This window comes from Rattus rattus, chromosome 5, assembly GCF_011064425.1.
Source record: "Rattus rattus isolate New Zealand chromosome 5, Rrattus_CSIRO_v1, whole genome shotgun sequence".
Taxonomy (NCBI): Eukaryota; Metazoa; Chordata; class Mammalia; order Rodentia; family Muridae; genus Rattus; species Rattus rattus.
This window is the reverse complement of record NC_046158.1, coordinates 68239821-68266900: the sequence shown is the minus strand read 5'-3', so window position 1 is coordinate 68266900 and position 27080 is coordinate 68239821. Positions and strand designations below refer to the sequence as shown.

Genomic DNA, 27080 nt, shown 5'->3' with positions numbered 1-27080 from the left:
CTGTCATCTCCTCAGCACAGCTGCAGAATTCTTTGATGCAGTAACAGGTTCATTAATTTGATGTCCTATTCCATTTTGCCTGTTTTGTTTACTTAAGGGCAACGAGAGGCTGCAGTGAGCACATAAAGCCCTTCATATTTTATGTTTAGTGTAACTGGAAGCCCACAGTGAGGGGAAAATACATACGCCCTAGAGTTGTTCTTAACTCACCTCTACAATGCCAGGAATATATAGTTCCAGGCTGGGAGTCAGATCCATCCATCTTGTCTCCACCTGTTTTGTCTGGGTACTTAGAGCTATAACAGTACCTTCTTTCTTAAATCTCCTAATGTGTCAGTTTTCTGGCTTTCCAGAAAGCGGAGTTCTATGCTTTCTCCAAGACTGATTCTTCACAAGTCTCTTAGCATGGGATCCACATATGGAACTGAAATTCTTTACTTTTACCAGTGGACTTGGTGCACCAAATTGAGATTTGACACTAAATGAACATTTCTGGCATGGTTCTGGTTATAAATTTGTTCTAGCTAATTATGTTCTGGTAAGAAGGAAGATAGATTCTTACTAGCCAATGCAAATAAATATGTTGCCATGTTCAGTAAAGTAACTCAGTAGAGATATGTTATGTCATACTTGGCTATGGTTCTCCTTGGTTTTGCAGACCAAGCCAGTGAATATGTTATTTTCTACACAATCCAGTCTCCTTTACACCCACATACTGCTTTACTAGTTTGTGGCTCAGTGTCACTTTATAACAAAACACCTTAAGTTTAGCTATACAAATCAGCCACTGTTCAGATGCTGGTTAAGTCTTGCTACTAAGGATTTTGCCAGCACTAAGGTGGATGACCTTTTGTTCCTGGTGCTCAGTGATGTTCAGCTCATGCATGGTCTAGTATGGAAAAGATAACTTCCTTTACAGGTCTGATGCCATGGCAGGATGTTGTTGGAAGGCTCGACTCACTCTGGACTATTGTGCGTGCAGCACCGTCAACTGGGTACTTGGATTTCTTATATAGTGCATGCTTCAGACAGATAATACCTGTCTTTTTATGACCTAGTCTCGAAATGCATATAGTTACCATAGTCTGTTCATCAGAGCAGCCATGAAACAGAACTTTTCCTCTCTACCCTTCTCCTTATTGCTGAGGTGGGGTTGGGGGGAGTGGGTCAACTCCACAAGTAGTGTGACTCATTCACAAGTAGAAGATGCTTCATTGCTGAGCTATGCAATGCTTTTCTTTATAAAATCTTAATTCATTTATTTTCAGGTTTCATACATGTGTGTTGAGCGTATACTGCTGTACCCAGCTGTACTGGCTGGTTTTGAGTGTCAATTTGACACAAGCTGGAGTTATCACAGAGATAGGAGCCTCCCTTTAGGAAATGCCTCCATGAGACCCAACTATAAGGCATTTTCTCAATTAGTGATCAAGGGTGGGAGGGCCCATTGTGGGTGGTGCCACCCCTGAGCTAATAGTCCTGGGTTCCATAAGAAAGCAAGCTGAGCAAGCCAAGGGAAGCAAGCCAGTAAGTAACATCCTTCCATGGTCTCTTCATCAGCTCCTGCTTCCTGACCTCCTGACCTGCTTGAGTTCCAGTCCTGACTTTCTTTGGTGATGAACAACAATGTAGAAAACGGAATAAGCCCTTTCCTCCCCAACTTGCTTCTTGGTCATGATGCATGTGCAGGAATAGAATCCCTGACTAAGACACCTGCCAGCCCTAGAGCTGTATTCCCTATTCTGTTTCTTGCTCCTTCCTTGTTCCATTGGCTTCCACTTGATGCTGAGTGAGTAACTTCCATGTAGTATGGAGGGCTGGCAGAAAGTACCATCTGAGCTTGAAATTACAGCCTGCTGCTGCTTGGAAGCTACACTGTAGTGTCTCAGAGAGTATTTGTGCTGAATTAGAAGGAACCTAGAGGAACACACACTCACAGTATTTAGTTCAGCTTGCCCCAAATAACTAGCTGCTGTGCTGTGAGAATTAGTGAATAATTGAGAACAAAAAAATAAAATTTGCTCATTAGTTCCATTTGGTTTTGTAAAGTGTCTGACTTTGGAATATAGTCTTTTAAATATTGATCCAATGTCTTGGTATTGTGTTCTGTTCTTGGTGCCAATGCTGGGTAGAAAATCTGATCTAGGAATTTATTCCCTGTAGCGTCAAGCGTGGCCAAGAGTACTGATCCATCTTTTACTAATACTGTTCTTAAATACGTCATGTGTATGTGTGTCTGTGTCCGTGGGTAGTGGTAGTGCAGATATTGAGGTACTGAGTCCCTTGGAGCTAGAGTTTATGGGTAGTTGTAAGAAGCTGAGAATGGAATTGTGGTCCTTGGAAATCATAGTTAAGTGTTTTTATCCACTGAACCATTTCCCATATTTATCCCTGGAACTCAGGTTTTTTTAACCTCTAACATGTGCTTAGGGAAGTAGGAACCACTTAACTTTCAAATTGTATTATTGTAATTACCACGGTCAGGGTGCAATATTATGTAGAACAAATTAGTGTGATTTAGTCAATGGTTATCCTAAGGGCACAAGCCTTCTTATGGATACCAATGGTACTGAGAACTCTAGGGACTTCTATAAAGTATGTTTTTAAATTGTTGCCATATAACAAGAGTATACTATATTTAGAGACAGGACCATGGATATGTTTTATTCAGGGTCAGAAGTATGACAGGTCAAATTATATTCATTATTAGTTACACCTTGCCTACATATGATTGACTAGAATGTTGACCATTTTTCATTGATTTAGTAGAGTAGCTCCCAGCAGAGGAGAGCCAAAGAGAAGTATGGAGAATGCATATGTGGGTATCCTGCTCAGTGGTGCTACCTGATGCCTGTCTAGAAAGAACCATCTAAAATGTATTCTAACTAATAATTTTATTCTTACCTGGCGGCTCAAATTTGTAAAGACATTTTAAAAACATAAAGAGTTGGGGCTGGAGAGATGGTTCAGTGGTTAAGAGAACTGACTACTCTTTCAGAGGTCCTAAGTTCAATTCCCATATGGTGGCTCACAACCATCTGTAAAGGGATCCGATGCCTTCTTTTGATGTGTCTGAAGACAGCTACAGTGTCCACAGTATATAAATAAATAGATAACAAATAAATAAATAAATAAACCTTTAAAAATATTTTAAAAAAACTACAGAGTTGCTAGGAAAGTAGTTATATCAAAATATAAGTCATAGGTGGCCAAGATTAGAAATGGCTACAGGCCTAGTTAAGAGTGAGCAACAGAATTAAAAGGAGGCACAGCTGGGAGAAACAACTGTTGTTAGCAAACTCATTCTGAAACACGTTTTAAAAAATATTCAACAGCAAGACATAGAAATCAAAATAAAAGCTCAAAAAAGTTAGCAGACTCTTTTGGAAGGGACCGTTCTGGGGAAAGCAGGAGCTTTTGCCTCGCAGGGTGGATAATGAAAAGACAGGACAGTATCTTATATTCTCAAAGATCAGTTTTCCCCACAACAACTGGTTCCGGGCTATTTAATTTATGATCTTTTTTTTATGTCTGTCTTCTCAGTTTTATATAAATTTAGACAGTCAGTGCTTCCACTTTTGCCTTAAAATACGTTAACGTGGTGCCTTGCTGTAAGCTGGTGCACAGGGCTCATTGAGTTTGCCATGCTAATTGGCGTTTTGTTTATGAACTTTAGTCTTTGTAATTTGTCCACATAACCATGATGTTTCATTAATTAACTGTGATGTGTGCCCTATTTTATAGTCACTCAAGAACCATAGAGATGGTATTGAAGTTGACATTACAGAGCAACAGAATCCTCACTGGCACCAACTTTGTCAAACCGATGATTTTGATCTCCCCACAGGTTGTGAAAGTTACCCAATTCAAGTGATTTGTGGCACAGAAGTTTAGACAGCTGATAAGTTAGAGTGTGATGGTTTATCCCTATAATTCCAGCACTGTCGAGGGGCAGAGGCAGGAAGACCAGAGGTTAAGGCAGGTTTAAGGTAGTAAAGCTCGTCCATTTCCATAAAGAATTTGCAAGCCCATTTCAAGCATCACACTTTTTGACTCTGTCTGATAATTCTCATCTTCTTTTGTTGGCTTTAAGTAAGCACACATCTAGTTTCTATAAACTCTTCAGATTCTCTCTTACATTTAAAGAAGCCAGCAATCTGACTCTAAACCCATCGGGTTACAATCTGTCAATTCCGTCTTTGTTCATTATGTTCTTTGCTCTCAATTTCATTTTCCTACCTGTGATTCTAATTAACTATATGCTTTTTATTATTTCATCGCTTGGCGTATTAGCTGTAAATATTGTTTGTTTTGCAAATTGTATAGATGATTCCAATAAGGAGTCTCATGGACTGTCCACTTCCTCGCCTGGATCACCTTCAGAGATTTTGTAGGTTGTTTTGTGAAAATCTGTATTGTTTTGAAGGCAAAATTTTTTTTAATCTGGGTAAAAAAATTCTAGCTGGACAGAGATGTAGCTCTGTTCGTCAGTATTTCATGTTGGCTTCCTCCCTACTGTTTTACCGCTGTGAATGTACAGAAACCTCCACTCTTTGCTCTCTGTAAATGGCTTGTTTTTAATAATTTCTTCCTCTTAGTGTGGTTTTCTTTCTGTTTGTCTTCCTTGTAGTTAAGCTTATGATTTTCATAATAATTGGGGAAATATGGAACCTTAGTTCTTGAAATATTTTTTATTTCATACTGAAGTTTGCATTAATGGCATATTTAGTGTTTTAGTTTTTTTTTCATATGATTTGTTTTTAGCTAGTAGTAGTGATAAAATACATGCTAGTAGCATGTATTTTTCTACAATGACTAATGTTTTTTTTTGCAACAGTGAGTTTTTTAATCGAGACATTGTATTTTTTCTCTGTATACAAATATTTATAATTTTTAATAAATCATTATTTTATCTTTATTTCTTCTTAAATGTTCATCTACCTCCTTAAACATATAAAAGATCTGTAATGACTTTGTATTTTGTGTACTGGTTTCTCAATTAAGGAAGGACAGCTAAGTTCTGAGTTTTCTTCGCATCTTCACTGCTCAGAATCTTTGCAGGCTGTAGGAGGACAGTGGTAGGGCTCACCCACTTGTTTCATTTCTCTATGGAAGCACTGTCTTATCACACGTGAAAACCATTGCTTAATATATTTCAATTATTTCAGTTGGAAGCAAAAGAATAGTTTTGGTCTCAAGCTGTAGAAGGCAGCAGATGTATCTACCTTGTCCCTCTTTTTCTTTGGTTAACCATTCATAGTTTTTTGTTTTGCACGGGGATATAAATGCTTTGGTTTACATCATATTCCAAAGAGAAGACCCCAGTCCTGCAGTTCTGCAGCAGGCTTGACCTTGCTCAGAGGAAAGTGGCCACTTCTCAAGTGTTAGTTGCTGACCATGTTGCTCTTGTGGAGCTCCTTGGCTTCTGAAATTTGCACAAAAAGATGTCTTCTATTTATTCCATTGTGTTCTAATTTCGGCACACACGATCTAGTTGTCTAAGCTAGTGTGAGACCCTGCCCAAGTGGACCTTACTAAGTGTAGCTTATTTCTGCTTCATTAATGTTTGTTACCAGTCCTGTACTCCTTCCTATAGAGAACAACATCTGTAACATGGGTGGGTATTTTGTTAGAAATACGCATACCTACCAATTAGTTGGCCCAGCCAAATTAGAATGTGCTAGTTTGCATTTCCAATTAAGTCAGCTGCTTGAATGTTGCTTTTCTACAGCTGGCATGAGGCATGTGGGAGTGCCCTGTACCATGGCCAGACACTAGCTGTACCTCTTAATTAAAATGTTTGCCTCTGTTTCTGTAAAACAGTGAGTGGTCTTTGCAATTGGATTATTGACGGTTCTGTGACTTTTGTATAAAAAGGCCCGCATTTTGGGGGTTGGGAAATGTGGGACCAAGGTACCCTGAAGTGACTATGCACCCTTTAAGTGGATGGTTGGTGATTCTCCTCCCACCTGTAGGCTGTTGGTTGTTGCCCTCAGTGGATAATTGTAATTGTATGGTCTCCACCTAAAAGAATTTGTAGAAAGGCATATTCTTTGAAATGGTTATAGAATGTAGTAGTTTTATGTGGGGATTGCTTAACTTTTTTTTTTATCAGAAAAAGAAAGTACTTTGAAACTTTTATGGAAATGGGTCACTTTAAAATGAAATTATATATGTTCTTGGCAATTACCAGTTGTTCTTGTAATCTCATTTGCCCATTACTTATTAGATGAAGTTTTTGTTACATACTAATCTTAAAATCAGTTGAGATAATTGAAAGGACCTAGTCCAGCATGCAATACTACAAACAAAGAGATGGGTTCACTAAAACCACCAGAACCTTTCATACATTTCACTTGCTTAGTTCCTTCTCATTTATAAAAAGCTAGTTACTACTGAGCAGTACAGACTAGAACAAGCTTTCACTGTGATTCCCTTCAAACGATAGAAATGTCAAGTCTAAAGCAGAATCACTGCAGTGTCTGGAAAAGTATTAAGCTACAATGTAACTGTATCCTCATTGCAAAATATCCAATTGTAGACATATGTAGTAAGGGAAACATACTCATCACATGAGTTAAGATGCTTTTTGAAATTGTTATTTGTGTGAATATGCACACATATATGGGGGACAGAGGACAACTTGTGGGCATTGGTCACTTCTACCATGTGGGTTCTAGGATCATTCTCAGGTCAGCAGATCTAACAGTTAGCCATGACCTTTTTTTTTTTTTTTTAAAGAATTATTTAATTTTATATAGGAGCACACTGTAGCTGTCTTCAGACACACCCGAAGAGGGCATCTGATCTCATTACAGATGGTCGTGAGCCACCATGTGGTTGCTGGGAATTGAACTCAGGACCTCTGGAAGAGCAGTCAGTGCTCTTAACCGCTGAGCCATCTCTCCAGCCCTGAGTCAGTATTTTGGAAAACATTGTTTCCCTTTACCTGATTTGTCAAATATAACTGGAAAGGAGAGGAAAAGGCAGGACTTCCTGAACCAGAGAGAGGGAGGGAGATAGTCTTAGGTAGGACCTGAGGAGTCACATCTTTCTCTACATCATGAACTCTCATCCTTGGAAATTATAAGCCCAAATTAACTCTTCCTTGTGTTTAACCACTGAGCTATCTCTCAAGCCCCTCCACATGATTTTTTAAAATCTCTGTTTTAGGAACTTCTGATAGGGTAGTTTATTTTATATATCCAGAGACCAAGTCTGAAAGACCAAGCTAGTGGCAGAATTCTTCATTTCATGCTTCCTGTTCCTCAGTGTTGTTAAAGAAATTAAACATGTGTATCTGGGTAACTGATAACTTTTACAAGGTACAGTCTAAGATAAACATCAAGTGGAGAAATGCATTCTGACTTTTTGTGATAGTATCATTGCATCTTTAAGAGACAGATACATCCTGATTAGACTGGATCACTTGACCCTGTCCTGTCATTTTGAAGTAGTAAATTAAAGCTAAAGACAACTTTGTGTCTATTACAGTTTTAGTAAAAAGAAATGGTTTTGCTTTAACATTTGCACCATTTCCTAATCTGTAATGAAATGAACGTCTATGCTCTAATCCTTAGAACAATCATGAATACACAGACCTGGAACAATCGCTCAGGACCACTTAGCAGGTCAGAATGCTTCAGTCACAGACCATGTAGCTCCAGGCCCAGTGTTCCTGTTTGTGACAGGTCTTAAGTCTTCCAACCCTCCAGTTTATGGTGTTAATCTAGAATCCCAAAGCTCATTTGGTATTTTGTTTTATAACCTTGTCTTTTAAATCAGAGCTTTTGTTTCTGATTTCCAAATTAAAGCGAGTGGAATGCTGCTCTCACTGACCCTTGCAGGGAAGTCTTTATTAATCTTGGTGTACTATTTAATAATAGTTGATAACATTGAACCAGCAACATGGCACTCTCCTGGTTAGGGCTCTGTATCTCTTACTGCATTACAGCTGATCACTTTGGTTGGTCGGTTTTTACATAGTCACCTGCCCCTCTTGGATACTGAAACTGCAGGTTGAACCTTCACTGTACTATGCTTTTCCCTGTCTGTCCTGCAGCTCTGACATAGTAATAGAATTATTCTAGACTTTCATCTTAACATTTTTGCATAATTACTCATGTATTGGACACTGAGGCCTTTATTAAGTAACATAAGGGCTGCTTAAACTTAAGCACTACAGAATCAGCACAGTTGGTCAGATTAACAAAACTAAAGCACTAAGGGTTAAGCAGCATGTATATACACCATGGATATGTGGGACAAAGGGCTGAGTCATGAGCCATGCAGGGTAGACCCTGATGGCGTGAGAGGTTTTATCAGGCCATTCATGTGGTCTATAATTTAAAACTTGAGAACTGTTTACTTCTGAACTTTGCACTCAGTGTATTCTGACTGAACTTCAGCCACATGGAGGCTATGCCGAGAGTGTTGCATTGATATTCTCATCTCTTTGAAAGCCTGCCTGTTGCAGTGCTGTTCAGAAGCCATTGTTATGAATAGCTCCCCACATCTCTGTCATTGTTTCCTTTTGGCAAGGATCTACTTTTCCTCCACATGTATCAATGTCTATCTTACCTTTCCCCCCCTTCAGAAAAAGTCATGTCTGCTCTCTAAAGAGCCAGTCTTTTGGCATCTCAGTCCTATCTCTTGCCTAGTTCCTTAGGGACTTACTATATTCCTAACTAATACTCTGTAAATGGCTTGCGCTTTGATTAAATCAGATAATTTTATTTTCTTATAATTTTAATTTATATTTTTCTCTTGAAAATGTAAAGATCTTGAGTTCCTGGGTGGGCCCAACATTCCTGCACGGTGACTATCAGCTAGAGATATGATGAAGATGTCCTTCAGGTTTCTTACAGCTCCTCATACTTGGTGTTACTCAGTAACACAGCTGGGTTCAGAAGACATGGAGTGTGCAGCCTCTTATGCATTGAGGTCTCTTGGCACACAGAGAAAGAAACTCAGCATTGCCTACAAGGCAGTTGAGCATTTGCAATGCATAGACATTTGGGGGAATTGATCTAGTTTTCAGTGAGATGTATTTCTTCTGTAATTGAATTTGGGGTCACTACCTGTGTTACTAGTCAGGTTCAACCACCCATCCTTAATAAACCAATCAAAAGAACCAAATTAACAGTGAAAGCAGAAAAAGTGGGTTTTTTTTTTTAAATATGGCTATATTGGAAAGCAGGACCAAGAGATCTGTTGAATCCTACAAGTCCTTTAATGAGATGGAAGTTTAAATGGAGAGACAAATAAACTAATCTGTTTAGAGTATGTGCACATAAAATCTAAGCAGGCTTGTGGAGGTGTGGTCCCAACTGTTTCTGACTCATCATTGTCTTGATTTTAGTATCATTCCATAAGGTGGTCTGACAAGTTGTTAGAACTGTTTGAAATCTCTTTCAGGGAGACACGTTCCCCTTTGGCTAGTGCCCTTTCTTTTTCCCCTCATGAGATCCCTGAAAAGACTACCATCTCTTTGCGTTCCATTACTTCACTAGTCTGAGTCAGATTTGGTTGCACTTCTGGTAGGGTACTTTGCTGGTTTGAATAGGTGTGGCACTATTAGGTGTGAGTTTGTTGAAGGAAGTGTATCAGTGTGGGGGTGGGCTTTAAGGTATCTTAGACTCGCCTTCTGATCAAGATGTAGAACTCTCCTCCAGCACCATGTCTGCCTGGATGCTGCCATGCCTCCTGCCAAGATGATAATGGACTGAATCCCTGAAGCTGTAAGCCAGCCCCACTTAAATGGTTTAAGAGTTGTCTTGGTCATGGTGTCTCTTCACAGCAACGAGACCCGAAGTAAGAGAGGTATGTTAACATAGCATACACATTCTCCATGAGGTTTGCTTTGTGTTATAATAGGAACATTCCTGGAAATGTTGATGCAAGTACCCTATGTGCTTAGAGTACAGTATAGAATACATATGTGAAGGTCAGTCACTGAATGAGTATAGATGGCAGCCTTCTCCCAGACATCACCTGCTGTCTTCCCCAAGCCTATGACTGCCTTAGATTCTGATATTATTCTTTAATTTCAGTTTCTTTGACCTTCATAACATCTGGCGTGATGCAATCGTTTTCATCCTGAAGTTTGGCTTCAACAAGAAATACGTTTCTGAAATTTTCCGTATCTTCACATGTAACTGTAGTTATTTGTTTTATTCACTTTACAGATAGGCCATAATTTAGTTCTATTTCTTTTTGCCGATAAAAAGAGTTCATTCCAGTGAGATACTATTAACAGTAACAATCTTACGGTTAGGAGCAACATGTTCAGTTCTGCTGCTCGGGTTCACCTAAGAGTGGGCTCATGTTCTTGAAGCATTAGTGAGAGCATCTTTCTTACGAATGTGCTGCTGCTGTTTCTCTCAGGGTCTTTGGTACACAGGTGACAAATCAGTGCTTAAGATCATGCTGCCCAGTACAGCAGTAGAACTGGAATTACTCCTGTACCTTAAATCTCTCTACAGTACAGTCACCTTAAAAGCAGAACCAGATGCAACAAGATGTTTGAGTTTATTTCCATGTCTTCTGGTACTTTTTGTGAATTTTAAACCCATCAGAATATAGATAGTTCAAAAGCTCACAGCCAGCCTCTTTAAGTATCTGCTTTAAATTTTCATTCTCTAACGCTCTTTTGAGTTGGTTCGCAGGGATTCCTCCCTTTGTTTGGCATGCTTCTAAGTACTGAGTCATCAAACAGCACGAAGACTCAGAAATGCATCTTAAAGAGGAACCAAGAGAGACTGAACGTGGTGCACATTAGCTGGAAAATTAGCCACCCTTTACTCCCTTTATCTCACTGCATTTTGCACTTAAAAGTTCATTCTTGGAAATATCATAGAACAGATGTGTATTGATAGAAGTTGGCATGTGTATCTTAAACAAGTCGTGAGTTACAATATTTTTATTTTTTTAAAATTTTTTTGGCATTGCTTTCTTTCTAGCAACCATGCTGTTAGGTCTGAAGGAAAACTCCAAGTACTGCAAAATGGTAGACCCACTGACTTGGTTCAAAATGACAGCATTAGTATTGCTGGTAAATACTTTAAGCATTCCTCAGGAACCTGTGAAACAATTTCAATCTACCAGGAAAAGTCACTCTCCTATCTCTTCTTCCTCTAGCAGATGAAGCATTGGCTCCCTACTGACGTGGATAGTTACAGACTGTGCAGGGCTCTTCACTTGCACTTACTAGGCATCTCAAAGCCCACACAGGCATGGTGGCCCTTCTCACTTCCTCCTGTACCCTACACTGCCAGGCTGTTCCCTCCCTGCAGCTGCTCATCCTCCTTATAACTTGTATGGGTTTTCTCACCACTATTGCTGTTTTCTTTCTTGCTGTTCTCTGCTATTCTCTCTTCTCCTTTCTATAGTCCTGGCCATGTCCAGCCTGCTGCTGCTCCTCCTCCTCCCCCTCTCCCCCCTCTTCCTTCTCCTCCCCCTCCTCCTCCCCTCCTCCTCCTCCCCCTCCTCCTCGTCTGCTACTGACTTCCAGATGCCTCTGGCTCTCCTCCTCCTTATCTACAATAAAAACCTTTGCCCTAAGGTAGTACTATTTCCAGTTTCTTTACTGTGTCTTATACCTTCATATACAGTAGTAAAGAGCTATTAATTAAATTTTTCTTGTCCTGATTATAAACTGACTTCATCTAAAATGGCTAGTGATCATTTAACATGGCAATGTATTCTCTGGATTTCTGTGCAAGGAAACGTCATAGCAGATGAGGGAAATGAAGTACTGTTGAACAAAATGTATCTAAGAGGCAAGTGCCCATAATGCTAGTTTGTGACCCTCTGCAGATGGGAATAAATCTGTGGTGGTGAATGTGACCCTGAACTAAGTAAGCTATGTGAAGAGGGGAGAGGGGAAAGGGGGAGAGCCAGGAGGCAGAGAGGCCTAAAGAAGAAGGGTCAAAGGATCCAAATGACTGGATTATATGGGAAGAACAGCTGGAGGACGGGCAGCCCAGCCCCTGGACTAAAGTGTTCAGAGTAGGAGGCTGGGTAAGGGAGGCAGGAGAACCCTGTAACAGATAGGGACTGAGGGATGTTGGAAGAACCTGGCAGCTAGGTCAGCTTTGATATGTTAATAGGCATCTCAGCTTGTTGTCCAGGATTTGAGACCTAACAATTTTCCCATGTATGTATTTTTAAAATAGGCATTGTTTTTTAGAACAGTTTGAATTCACAGTGAAATTGAATAAAAGGTACAGAGCTCTACCATATTCCTGGCGCCTCCCAATCTAGATCTAAGTGCCTGGTACTCTCTTCCCAGTCTAGATCCATGTCTGGTCCTCCCATTCCCAGTGTAGATCCACAAGCCTAATGCTGTCCCCTCAGTCTAGATCTGGACCAGAGTACTGTCCTGACTGATGAACTTGTGCTGCCATGCCATTATCACCTGAAATCCGAGCTGAGCCTCAGTGCATAGCACTCAGCAAGGGATAGACTTAGATCTCGAGTTTTGTTCCGTGCACCACTTATGTCTGCATTTGATTAATTAGCTCAGCCTTTGACTTTTTAAAAACAAAAAAGTATTTTACATTTTACCCTTTTATTTCTATGAGTTGAGCCTTAAGTGTCTTTAAAAGTATATTTTCCTACATATGCCTACCTTCTACTTCTGTGCACTGGGCATGAGTTGAAAGACCTACTTAGATCATGGTCATGAGTGTGAGAAACGAATCATGAAGACAAAATGCAAATATTTATTTATCCATATAAATAAAACTATTGCTTATTAAGTTGGGGTTTAAAGTATAGTCTTTTACTAACCTGTTTTCACCACATATCAAAAATAAGTTTGTGACTTTGTTATTTAGGATGATAATCCCAAGCTAGGGGCAACCCCAAATCTATTCATTATATCTTTCATTACTCTTGGGGAGCCCAGCTAATGTCTCAGTCAGCAGCTAATGGCTGACTGAGGGGCCACCCAATGTATCCTGTGTCATGGCAGAGTGAGAGCTGTAGCTTATGAATTGTTGGGAAGAGTGGCCCTAACCACAGTGTGTGGACTCAACACCCGCACCCTGTGCGCTAGGCACTGTTTCCCTTTAAGGAACCAGGACTTCTTTGAGAGATTCCTACTTTCCGTGCTAAGCTAAGAAGAACCGGAATATCTGGTTATGACAGAAGACAGTAAAGAAAATTCAAAGAATGATGGCAGTGTATCAGAAAGACAGCTTGAAGGGGACCCCGTTAGCCAAGTCTGGACAAATGAAGCATTAAAATGGAAATGATAGAACAAATTATAGTCCATTAAATAAGCAAGTGAAATCATCAACCCATGTACCTAATAACTGTTTACCTCTCTAAAGGTGGTGGGATCTGGGGGAATGGAGCCTAAATATGACGTGGACTAAAGTCTCATGTGATAGCCAACTTTATTCAGAGCATCAGACAGTTTATACTCTGCGGATTAAGTAGAGCACATAAATAAAGCATACTATCACAAGAGCAAGCCACATATGGTGGGCAAGCCACATGCAGCAAGTACTTAGTTTCCATAGAGACATAAAAACAAATAACAATCGCCAACTCTAAGAAATTCATTTCTATCTACTACAACTGGGAGGGGTATGGAAGCACATTTCAAGAACAACTAACTCTGTTGTTTTGAAGAATCTGACGTCACAAGACTCTTACCTTGATTTCTTGGAGTTTTCTCAAAAGCACTAAGAATTCTCTTGCTCAGCTCTATTTGTAGACGTTTTCTGACAAATAATGAGTTGAGATTGTAAGGCAGAACGAAATTTCAGACAGTGGCAAATCCCACAAAATGTCAAAATTCTTGTGAATTAAAAACTTGCGAACAGCAAGTTTGCAGTGGGAAGATGGCAAGCCTCCCTTTATAAGAGGGTAGAGTAATGGGACAAGTTAAATTCCATGTTACCTGGTGGAATACAATGAGAAGCATAACATGGCTTCTGTACTGTTTTTGCTAAATGTATAGGCTCTGATCTTACGTGGGAAATGCACACTAAGTCGCGGGCATTGAAGGTACTTGGCCTATGATCTCTAGAATGTCAGCTCATGAAGATCCAAAACAGTGGGGAAAACTGTTCGGGATTGTGGTTCTGGGTTCTGTCTTTCCTCCCGGGGTGTCTGGTCACTGCCAGACCCAGCAAACTATTGCTTGCCAGGCCAGAAGTGGGAAGCAGATTCTGGGATGAACGTTATGGTTCTGCATCTCCCTGTGTTTGGACTCTTCTAGATAAGCCTTCTCTGAAGATCTTTAATAAAGCAACTCTGAGATGATCTTAGCTTGTTTATATTTCTTTATTTGGGGTGGGTTTGATGCATACACTTTATTTGAGGTGAACCAAGGGTTATATAGTTTGGGGGTAAGAATATCCAGGGTGGGAAAAGGTCATTGGCTAAAAGCTAAGGTACAAGATGCCTCATTAGCATGGAGAAGTATTCCAACTGCTTGGTACTGACTATCTGTGGCCACCTACTTGGGAGTCACCTGGTTATATGCTCTGAGGCAGGTGTAGAAACAGAGGGAGAGCTAGTTCCACTCCTGCTGGTCTCAAGTTTTAAGATTTCTAGGGTTTGAATATACCCCACCTCACCAGTTGTCTTGAGGCAGGGCCCGTGTGCCCCACAGCAGATTGGATAAGGCTGTTCTCATTACTTCTGCTGTGAAGGCCACTGTTGAGAAAGCTAGTAAATACTGAATAGACTTTGAAGGTTAGAATACGGGACTGCATTGGGTTTCATTTCTTGATTTGGTTGGTTTTGTTAGGGGGACTGTCTTCAGCACATACATACTATGCAGACATTTTCAAATGCTATATACATAAAACTTACTGAGGCTCCACAAGCTTGTGTCTGTGCAGTACAGCTTTTGTTCACTGTCTTATTAGTCGAATGGAAAATTTAAAAGCATTCATTTAAAAACAACAACAGCAAATCTATTACATGTATGGAAAACACTGGGTGAATAACTTTTGAAACAAAATTGAGTAACTGGAAAGTATGCATGTACATTTCTGCAAATCTCTGTAGTGTCTTACTTAATAAACGATAGTTGGCTGTGCTTATCCACAGCCACAGTTTGTTACTTAGAAGAAGAGCGAGCTTTAGATAGATAGGTAGCAAATTGTTTAATAGCCTCTTTCAAGTGACTGTGGGTATCCTTTTGCTACATAGAAGGTGGTTAGCTGATGGTTTGTGGGTTACAAGCCTGGTGACATGAGTTCAAAGCCCAGGCCACACGTAGGAGAAAAAGAGAAGTCGCTTCCAGTTATCATCTGACTTGTATAACTGCTCTGTGACATACGTGCTCACACATATATACACATTTTTAAAAGTCTGCCTAGGTGGAGTGTCTGACAAGTGTCTTCCATTATGAGGCTGGAAGTAATAATAATGAAATCTCATAGTTGGTTACATTAAAATTATTGTCTACTTGTACCTGGAATAGGTCTTGGTATCTGCTAAGATTTTATTCTTTTAGGCTCTGGGAAATACTGGTTCGGGAGTTTTGTAGATTGCTCCAGAATGTTAGTACATGTGGACTGTCACAAGTGTTAATATCAACCCCATTCTCATCAGAAAAATCTTTTTTTTTCCTCAGATCTGTGGCAGTAGGTATAAATCTTCCAAAACTGTGCTTTTTATTTAAATGCCTAAATTTTATCATGGACAACAAATAGTGTTGCTTGCTTTTCTTGAAGTGGCAGGTTCATTCATTTATTTTTGATACAGTATCTGCCAAATCTGAGTAAATACAGTTTCTCGTTTGTTCTTACAGTTAAATGGTGTTGCATGAAAGGGAAGTCAATTCAGCACCTGAGCAGCACTTTCATGCAACCATTGCATTAGATAGACAGGAAAAATGTATACAGTCCATTTTACCACACAGAGCTTTAAAACTGTGTACACAAGGACAGTCATGTAGTAAAATTAATAATTTTAGTGCTTGATCGTGGAGCACTAAGTGACTTTTATATATGCTCAGTAAGTGAGCAGGCATATCTTGATGAGTCGAAGGCCAGCCTGGCCAGCATAGGGATTTCCAGGTCAGCCAAAGCTACATAGCGAGACCCATCTCAAAAAGTCAGTGGTTATTAAGTGAAGTTGATGTTTGTCTTTTTGCTACAAGTACTTGAAGGATGCAGTGGCCTCCAGTGCATTGAGTATCACTGCTTTGATTTGCCTCACCCATCATTGCTCTTTGTTAACCAGCGAAGTCAGTGGCTATTTTGACTTTCATGGATTTTCATTGGGTATGGACCCTGAAAGGTTGCTACATTCACAAAGTAGTTATGGAATCTGAGCATCATAGCAGTCATTGTACATTACTTTAATTTGAGATTATTTTAAAAATACATAAATAATGGTTTGTCAAACATTGAAGATGTGTATTTATGAGAATAATCATTTGGAAACTTTAGAAATATTCCAGTAAGTCTTGTACAGAATGAATGACATAATGTTCTTGGCACATAATTAATTTGAGGTAACTGATTGCTGTAATATTACTGTTTTGGTGGTAGGATATTAACATCAGCCCCCTGCATTTTACATGGTACTGTATGTCCTCTAGGGCATCCTGTGATCACAGTGATGTGCACCACGTTCATATTCTTGGAATTGAAGAATGAGACTACATCAACTACCTTTGCTTTCAGTCTGCTTTCCTACGTGAAAGCCGTGCTCTTAGCAGTGTAAAGGAGGATGGGCACTGGGTATGTTCTCTGTTCACCAGAAAGGTGGCTCAGCCCTTGCCAAAATGGTCTTTAAGGGTTCAGTGAAGTGGCTCTGCAGGTAATTATATACTTGAGGCAGGAGCAGGAAGACTGAGTTCAAGGTCAACTGGGTGTGGTGGTGAATGGCTTTAATTCCAGCACTCAAAAAGAGCAGGCATATCTCTGAGTTCAAGGCCAACCAGGTCTGCAAAGGGAGTTCCAGGTCAGCCAAGGCTACATAGCAAGTCCCATCTCAAAAAGTCAGGAGTAGGAGGGTAATCAAGGTCTTTCTTGGCGGCACAGTGAATTCTAAGACACCCTGAGCTACTTAGTTTTCCATGTGTTTAAAGAAAAATATTCTAAAACCGAGTTAATTGGAATAGGATAAAAGATACTTGTTTTAGCTTCGTGATTTTTGAGTAAATTTCTTTCTTTCTGAAGTTTAATAAAAAAAAAGAACTGACTCAGGGATCTTCCTGCCTCTGTCTCCCAAGTGCTGAGATTAAACAAAGCCACACAGAGAAACCTGTTTCAAAAACCAAAGTCAAAACCAAACAAATATAGAAAAGCAGTTGTTGGGGCTGGGGATTTAGCTCAGTGGTAGAGCGCTTACCTAGGAAGCGCAAGGCCCTGGGTTCGGTCCCCAGCTCCGGAAAAAAAAGAACCAAAAAAAAAAAAAAAAAAAAAAAAAAAGAAAAGCAGTTGTTAAGCATCTTACTTCTGAATGCTTTGGTAAGATTAGAAATTTAATTTAGAATAGAGTCTTTGCCAAGTCCTGGGTTCTGTTTACCCAACCCCTGACCCATACACTGTAAAACAAAATAACCTCTTACCTGCCGCCCAACCCTCCACAGCAACAGATTCAGATCTTGAAAAGCATATCCCCACCCCCAGCCCCACAAGATTACATAAAACCAGAATGGAACCTTTTGCAAACAAAATGATACTAAAAGACAGCTTACTTTTAGAAACATTAGCGCCAGCAGTTTCAGAAGAATGGTGCTATGGTATCTGCCTTCTATGCTTATCAGTTATGCTTTAAAAATGAGGAGGGAGGGGTATTATGGAAGATTACAAAAACAGCTGTTATTGCCTTCTAACTTGATTTTAGTTCAGTTATCCTGCATGGCTCATTTTTCAGGCCAACAAAGAGAAGAAAAAACTCATTCTGCTAAAACATAACAGAAACATTGTGTTACATGATTTAAGAAAACAGATACAATCACAGAATCTGTGAGACCAAGACGACTATTTTAGCTGGAAGATATGATAATAACCAACTTTCTAAAGCAAATAAATGGATAAAACCATTGTGTTCTCTCTCCCTAAAGCTGGGCAACTAATAGTATGGAATCCTGCAGGCTCCCTGCACTGGCCCCTCCTGTCCCCACTGCTGTCTCTGCTCATACCTCTCCTCTCTGGGAACTAATGGATCAGGTGCTTAGTCCTTTCTCTGCCACCTGTTGCTTTTTATAATAAGCTGAGGGTCCTCTACTTTGCCGCATCAGGTCCTTCTTGAAAAGCAGTGTGGTCTTGTGACGTCCTAGTTACTAGTTACAACACACTGGATGCTAAGTGCTTACAACCCCTGGTAAATGTTCCCTTGCCTCAGGATGATCTTCTAGGCACGAGACAGGTGTGTTTGTACAGGGCCCCACTTGTTTAAGATCTGTTGTCACTATCTTGAAAAATCAAGTCATTTTTAACTTAGGACCCTACATTATTTCTCACCAAGTTCTACAAATCGAGAAGCTGCTCCGCCTGTTATCCTGACACCTGCAACCTCCACTGGCTTCTTCCTACACTGATCATTATATTTTTTTACCTTCCAGGTCTCCCTGTGCACTACACATGGTTAGCTACAGGAGTTCTTATGACATGTGTCCCTCCTCCCCACCCCGAAGTTTATGCCTTTTCTACTTTCTCTATGGCTGATTCTTGTTTTTTCTTTTAAAAAAAAAACTCCATGCAAATGTCATGTTGTGTTTAAAAATTGCACTTCACATGTTGCTTTCTCTTTGATAATCTGTTCACATTTATTAGAACAGCATCCATCCCCTTTACCAATTGAGGGCATTACCTGTTGTCCTCAGGTGAAGCCTGGCATGTGGGTGCTACTCAATATGTTTCTTAACTTTATTCATAGAGCTCATATTATATACAGTAGGCTCTGTTGGACCCTGAATGACAAAGATGAAGCAACAGCAGCAAAACCCAGACACTCCTGCCCTAATGCACGTCAGGAGCAGGCGCTTTTCTGGCCATACATGCCTCTTGCAGACTTGAGTGATAGCCTGTCTTTAATTTCAAGTCATGGCTGTAACAGGCATCTTCTGCTTCCTTCATGGGTGATAGTGACCACTTAAAGCTCTGAGATGTCCAGAATCTTGTATTTGGGATCTGTTCTTCTTAGTGCTGTCTTGTGGATGTCAGCAATGTCTTGATCTTCTTTCATCACATCTGAGACACTGTTGATGACAAAGCAGTCATGCTACTTATAAACACTGCAGTGGTTTGAATAAGAATGGCCCTGTAGGCTCATATGTTTGAATGCTTAGTCATCAGGGAGTAGAACTGTTTGAAAGGTGGTGGGCTGTAAGGTTTCAAAAGCCCAAGCCAGGTCTAGTCACTGTTTCTGTCTATGTGTCTCTGTCTCTCTTTCTCTGTCTCTCTATGTCTCTATCTTTATCTATCTATCTATCTATCTATCTATCTATCTATCTATCTATCTATCTATCTATCTATCTATCATCCATCCATCTGTCCACCTGCCAGCTCCTTCTCCCATACCATACCTGTCTGCTGCCATGTTTGCTCTATGATGGTAATGGATAAAACCTCTGAAACTGTAAGCAAGCCCCAGTTAAATGCTGTCTTTTATAAGTGGTGTGTCTCATCACAGCAATAGAACAGTGACTAAGATGAACACTAAGAAAAATCTTGCCATTAGGAAAAATTATATCAAGTGAAAGACTCTGATTCTGAAGATCAAAAGTGAATAACAGTGACCTTTTGGAATAGATAAATATAATGATTCCACAGGGTGCACTGTAAAGCAAGCTGAGTCAAAGAACTAGCTGGACATTAGAACACTGTGACATGGATTCCAAAGGTGATAACATAATAAATAAATCACTTTTAAAAGTAGAGTCTGATGTTCATGGTCAGCTTGGGATGAGGTGAGTGGTTACAGAGTTAACAGCACAAGTAACACCCCAAACAGCCTGCGTCAGTAAGAAAGAAACAACTATACATTAGACTACCATCTGTGTAGACATTGCTATCATCTTATGTAGACATAAGCATGCACTTGACCTTGAGTTTCATAAGGCACACTCAACATGCTATCACAGGAACTGTGCGGGATGGACAGCATCACCTGTGCTTCATGGGCCAAGAGTCGGAGTGAGAGCCAAAAAACCCTCCGTTCACCACCACTGAGCTAGACTCAGGTCCACCTCCACGTGCGCTCATTCCTTCCCAGTGAACTCTGTTTCTGTGCTCCCGACAATATCATCTTGTAATCTGAAGCACAGAAATGGGATTTTCTTTTTGTTTTTTTCCTTTTTCCTTTCCAAACAAACAAATAATTCTGGTGTTTCTGTTGGCAGATAAGTTTTTAGGTGGAGAAAAGAAGCATCTTTTCCAGAATATTTCTTTGAGAGGGACTTAAGCTAGTGTAGAGCTCAGTTTGCAAAGAATGAAGATGTCCCTGCCATGAGGGTGGGGCAAGCCCATGTGTGAAGCCTTTATTGCCACTGCTCCTTTTCATCACGGCACTAGAATGAATAAAATGCTATAACCTTGGCTTAAAATAAAGAAATGCTTGTTGGGGGTGGAATCCTAATGAGCTGTGATTATTTTTTTTTTTTTTGGTTTGACTGAAAGTGGGTCTTTTTACAAGAGATTAAAAGTATAATGAGCCCCTTTTCAAGGGCAATGAAAGGATCAGACCATTATTTGTGCAATATCCCTGATAATTTTCACTAAATGAGTCTTCTAGCATGGAGTCTGATCTGTTCATTCTCTACTGGTTGCAGTCACCTTCCCTCCAGAGCCGCAAAGGCAGGCACCTCTGTGGGAGACAAGGAGATTCTCACCCAGAGATGAGGTTGGAGGATGTGATCAGGTCTGAAGGTAAAAAAAGGAGCCAGTAATAAGGATTTGGTTAGGGGGCTTTTTATTCTTTGTTTTCCCCTTAAAAATAGAAATAGCACTATTTCACGTCTCTAAATATATAATATATATAATTTTGTATGAAAATGAAGTTTCTTTAAAACACACATTTGTACTTAAATGAAACTTGATAAATTCAGACCTAAAATTGGTGATTGCTGGCTGTTGGAATATTTGCCTAAGACCCTCTCACTCTCTACAGGACTCGGGTAGGGAGACTACCTGTGACATAGCCTCAGCCTTACTATCCAAGTCCCCAGTCAAGTGTTGGCTGGTTTCTAAGGGATATCAAGATTCAAATGTGTTTGAGTTTATGGGAAGATTAAGAGGAGAAGAATTGAGTTGTCTTGAGTTTATCTTCTATTTTAAGATGCCTAATAGCCTATGTTACTATGTTGTAAGTGAGCAGCATAATTTACTTTAGTAGGGGAAGATCAAGAAGTATCAAAGATGGCTTCTTGTACCATCTATGCTAACTTCCTTACCCTTTCAGCTTCCATAGCAGAGAGCTTTCTGTTGCATGCCAAGTATCCCACTAGGTGCTATGAAAACAAGGAATAAAAATGATCCATGTTTGGTAAGAAGTGGATTTAGGTCTATACTTGGCCTCAGACTCATTCAGGATACTCTGAAACAGCAACCTGGCTGTAGCATCAGAATGCCCGTTTCCAGTCACTATAGAATCAGTGTTTTCAGATGGCTGTAGCATCAGTCCCCATACTTAGAGGTCATAGGAAGGCTATGGCATCAGAGTACCCATTGAGCCACCTCCCAGCCTCCCCAGTGGAATTTAAATTTTTTTCTCTTAAGAAGCTACAGAATTTTCCCATGAGCCATTTATGAAACACAAGGATCAGCCTTCTGACTGAACTACTGTGTTTGGACAGCAAGAATTTCCTTGTTGAAGCAACCAGCACGACTCATCTCATGTCTGCAGCAGTTTCCAAATTCTTTTGTGTATTTATCCTATTCACCTGTGCTACTGACTTTATTTTACAATAGCTTCTAGTGTTAAGAGAATTGGCAGAGTCTATGTCATTCCTTGGGCCTCAGAAGGGTGAGAAAGAACAAGAATAAGAATAGCCTGTCATTCTAAGGCTTTGATGTAGTTGCTCTTTTCCCCCAGCAGATAGCTACTGGTGAGCTGCATGTAGATGGTAGTCTTGGGAAATACTTGGGTTAGGGAAATAGTAAAGGTGGCATCAAAGGTTACTTGTCTTGTGTAAGTATGCAGTGGGAGCTGTTTCTGTTCCAGGTGCTACCCTTGTGCTGCTTAAAGTTAGCTAATTCTTGCTCATTATTGTCTTGTTGGTGAGGTTAGAAGCAGAGTCGGGAGTAGGGGAATGATGTGCCTTGCCTGGAATTCTTTCCTTTGTTTCTTAAAAAACTAGCCACTTCCCAGTGGATGTTTCTACAAAACAACTCAACTCCTGCACCTGAGGCTCAGGGAGCATTGTGAAGGCAGAGGGTAAGAGTCAGGATCCAGGAGCTTGCTGTGAGATTGTGTCTACTAATGATGTTAGAAGCTACTTAGAAAGTCTCACCAACATGACTGCCTAAACAGTGGCTTAACAAGGACAACAGCAATACATATGCCAAAGTGGACAGGGTAAATCCCACCAGGCCTCAATCCTATACAAAGAGCTATGGCCAACTAAGGAATTCTGAGAGTGGGAGAAATCGTCTTCCCCAGGGAAGTGCCCACCAATTGGTTTTCAATACCAAATGGTCAGCCCTGAAAACATACATTATACAGACTGAGCAAGTTATATTTCTGAATATATATGTATATACATATATGTACTTAACCATTAGTGAAAAAACAAGAGGCAATGAATGTTGAGTGAGTTTTTACAACACCACTTTGTGCTCATGGTCAGTCACATGTGTGCACTGCCCAGGAACTCTTTGGATCCATGAATGGATCATACATACACACACACACACACACACACACACACACACACACACACACACACACTAGCTTATTTTTAAAATTCCTTGGTACCTTAAAGGTTGGTACTCCTAAACCTTCCCCTGCTACCCCAGGCCTAATCGGGGAAGTGGCCAATGGCCACTTACCTGAAGTCTCACATGGCTGGTTGGCTTTATTTCCTGCCGATCCTGTGTCTCATCCTTCTTCACCAAGTCATGGTGATTCTACCTACAGAGCTCTTAAGTGTCCCACTGGCCACTGGCCATTGGCATCTTAATTGATCCACCAAAAGCGAAGTGGGGACAAGGACTTTAGTGTCTGGACACTCAGATTCATGATTGAATCAAAGGAGGAGGAGGAGGAGTAGGAGGAGGAGGAGGAGGAGGAGGAGGAGGAGGAGGAGGAGGAGGAGGAGGAGGAGGAGGAGGAGGAGGAGGAGGAGGAGGAGGAGCAGGAGGAGGAGGAGGAGAAGGAAGAAGAAGAGGAGGAGGGGGAGGAGGAGGAGGAGGAGGAGGCGGCAATGGAAAATATTTAAAAAGAAAAAGAGGCTGTGATTTCCTTACCTGAACATGATTTGAAATTACCCAGGAATAAGTTAAAAACTTAATTTTCTTGAGTAACTAGCAGCAGTTGCTTGTTCCATGTGTGAACACAAAGAAAGCTTCCATGGAGTTCTTCACTACAGAACCTTCTTTCCAAAAGTCAATCAAATTGATTTTAGCATCCTGTGTATCTAATACAAGTGCCTTCCTCAAATCCTATGTGATACAAAAGCTGAGTTTGACGGAAGGTATAGGGGCTTTTGTTTTTAGACAGTTACTAAGTATTCAGTGCTGGTGTGGAGAGAATTGTTCTTCAAATCAAACAGCTAAAGGTATCTTATTCTCACATATCATTTTACATTGAATACAAGCGAACTTTCAGTCTTTTGTTTAGGGGCTTGTTTATCCATGTTAATCCGGGATCGTGTCAGTATCACATAGGTGGGGATTCTGAGGCATTTTCTAGTAAGGCATAATTGGCCCAGCAATAAATGACAGTTCGTTCTTCAGTATATGAACACACATTACTGACTGTACAGGAACAGTCTGTTTACCTTTAACACCAGGAAAGGTATTTCTTGGTCAATTCTTCTCTCCGGGTTATTCATGAATTTCTATGTAGGGTCGATGCTTTTCATTGACTCTAACTAAAAATCAAATCTGTCACAAGCCAGCTCTAGGTTTAGCCACAAATCCTTTGAGATCAGGAATGGACACTTCCTGTGAGGATTAATCATGAAAACTGCATGATGAGTTCACAATGACTTCCACTGAAGAAAGGTTTATTTTGGGAAGCAGAGTTTATTCAGTGAATTCTTTCAAATTATCCTAAGTTCCAAAGAAGAGCATCCTTAGTCTGCTATGGGGAAGGAGGACCAGTGGTGGGGGAGAGACAGACCTGGCATTTGTGACGTGCCCTCTATACCAGTCGTCCTCATCTGAGCCCAGTAGACCAAACTGGGTAGTGGTCACTTCATTGTCACAGGAGCATGCTGAGCTCCTACAAAATGTCCTCATGTTCATTCTATAAAGAAGTATGGGAATGAGATTAGTACCTATGTCTGGGTGACCTCAAATCCCACACTTTCCAAATGTTTGGCTCGTGAAGGTGGAAGTGACGATTGTCTGCTGACCGTGGAGAGTGTGCTTCCCCAGTTCTCACTTCAGAAGCTTTTACTTCATCCCAGCTCTTTGGACCTTAATAGTCTTAAGAAAAGGAAAGCGTCAAGGTCTTTCCTATGTCACTTTGTAAATTTATTACTGTATACTTTGTGTGGCTCTTTAAATGTAGCAACTTAACTGTTAATCAGTCAAGAAACTACAATAAGATCACATTCCACATTCATTTTACTAAGATGAACTTTTTCTTTTAATGTATCACACACCGTAAGAGACTTTACAACAGTTAAGAGCATTGGCTGTTCCTCAGAGGATCTGGATTCAATTCCCAGAATCCACATGGCAACTACAACTGTCTCTAACTCCACTTCCAGGTGATCGGCATCCTCATACAGACATACACGAAGGCAAAACATCAATGCACATAATAAATACATAAATCTTAAAGGATACTGGTGTTTTTGTGGGACTCCTAATTGGGGCTGGGGGCTGTCTCTGACACTTATGCCTACTTTTGGGATCCTTTTCCTCCTACGGGGTTGCCTCATCCAGCCTTAATATGAGGGGAGATGCCCAGTCTTATTGCAACTTGATATGTGTGTTTGGTTGATATCCCTGGGAGGCCTGTCCTTTTCTGAAGGGAAACTGAGGAGGAGTGGATTGGGAGAAGGGGTAAGGGAGGAGGGACTGGGAGTAGAGGAGGGAGGGGAAACTGTGGGCAGGATGTAATATATGAGAATAAATTGATAATAGCGAATCTACTTTACAAACATAAAGACTTCTACCTGAGATTAAGAGACGTCAACTTGCAATTAAAATCACAAAGGCAGTGATATTTAAAGAGTATATAGTATTATGATATGAATCATGTTTTGTTATTTGAGCCTGAGTCTGAAAAAGTAGTTATCATTATTGATTTACAAGAGGAGAATTGACAGGGTGCTCTCAGGCAGCCTGGTGACGAGGATGGGACTTTTAATTGCTGAACTATTGTTTTGTTGACTCTCTCTATCATCTCTTAGAAATAGTCTCATGATTGCTTAAAATTATCCTGCTCTAAATGTCATATCAAATTGGGGGGGAGAAAGCTTGAAAGGATAATGTTATCCAGAGATTTAATCATAATTGTCGTGTATTAATTTTCCCTTTGGCTCATCATTTGTCTTTTTTTTTCTCCTTCCAGAAGAAAAATTCAACGTTGAAACAAGGACCATTGCTGTCGACTTTTCATTGGATGATATTTATGATAAAATTAAGACAGGCCTGTCTGGTCTTGAAATTGGCGTTTTAGGTTTGTATTTTGCCTCATTTAATGACACATTTTGTGCATCTTTTGGCTTTTATTGTATCTAGTGATAAGATTGTCACTGATCCAGTTGGTCAGTAGTGAATACTAACCTGTGTGTTTTTGAAGCTTTGCCCTGTAGGTTGGGGACGTCAAAGGTTTTTTCCCTTGCTTGCTGTACTTGCTGTCCCAGTCTCTCTCTATACATTACCACCAGTGAAAGGCTGGACTTGGTAGCGACACCTGTAATCCCGGCCCTCATAAGGTACATGATACCAAACATTCATGGCCAAGGAGATGGAGGCCTGGGAAGTTAACCCTGTAGATACTACTAACAAACCATGAAATGTTAACACCACAGAAAGGTGGTTTTCATCTGTTTTACACTAAACAGAGAACACCACATATGCTTCATGTTTCCTTGCTTTGGACACATAAACGTCCATGGAAAAGGCTTGGTGTCAAGAGACTTGGGATTTGTCTAAAGCAACAGAAGGACCGAGGGGCAGTCTGAGTTGTCTGTTTTCTCTAAGTCTGTTGCTGTGTTTTTATTATACCTCAGCTGCTTGCTCTTACTGGAGAATCAAATGTTTTTGCTGAAATTATGGGAACATTGAACTGTGCTGTAGAAAAAAGTTATCAGAAGATCCTGACAGGGTAATAGGGAAGATAAAATAATCACATGTTTTTCATGTGTGGAATTTGTGTGCATATACATACATAATAGACATTCACATGCACACACACATATGACATTATAGTAGGAGGAGAGCTATTTATGAGAAAGAAAGGAACCAGTGAGGTGAGGGGAAGGGGATGGAGGAGGAAACAGGGCATGGGGAGGTGGATAGGATATGAAAAATCATGAGATACTGTGTGTGTGTGTGTGTGTGTGTGTGTGTGTGTGTGTGTGTGTGTGTGTGTGTGTGTGTGTGTGTGTGTGTAGGCCAGAGGTCAAACTTGGGCTTCTCTGTTCCCTGTTCACTTTGTGTTTAAAGATGGCCTATCCCTGGGACCTGAAGTTAGGCTAGGCTGGGCCCTAGCGTTCCCCTTGCTGGAATTACAGTTGTGTACTACCATGTCTGTCTTTATTGAATGCTGGGAATTGAACTTGGTTGTTTATGCTTGCAAGACAAACACTTTAATAACTGATCACTCTTCCCAGTCCCCATAGGAGACCTTTTTAAACTTTTCTTTTTTTTTTTTTTATTGTTTTGGTTTTTCAAGACAGGGTTTCTCTGAGTAACAGCCCTGGCTATCCTGGAACTTGCTTTGTAGACCATACAGGCCTTGAACTCATAGAAATA

At 40.4% G+C, this 27080-nt stretch overlaps 1 protein-coding gene across 1 annotated transcript in view; it reads left to right on the top strand.

The window, feature by feature from the left end:
• Hsd17b12 (hydroxysteroid 17-beta dehydrogenase 12) overlaps positions 1–27080 on the top strand; it is a 123845-nt gene that overhangs the window by 47659 nt on the left and 49106 nt on the right. The window contains exon 4 of the mRNA XM_032903770.1: positions 25672–25779. Coding sequence (XP_032759661.1) covers positions 25672–25779 — 108 coding nt within the window. The remainder of the gene's footprint in view (positions 1–25671; positions 25780–27080) is intronic.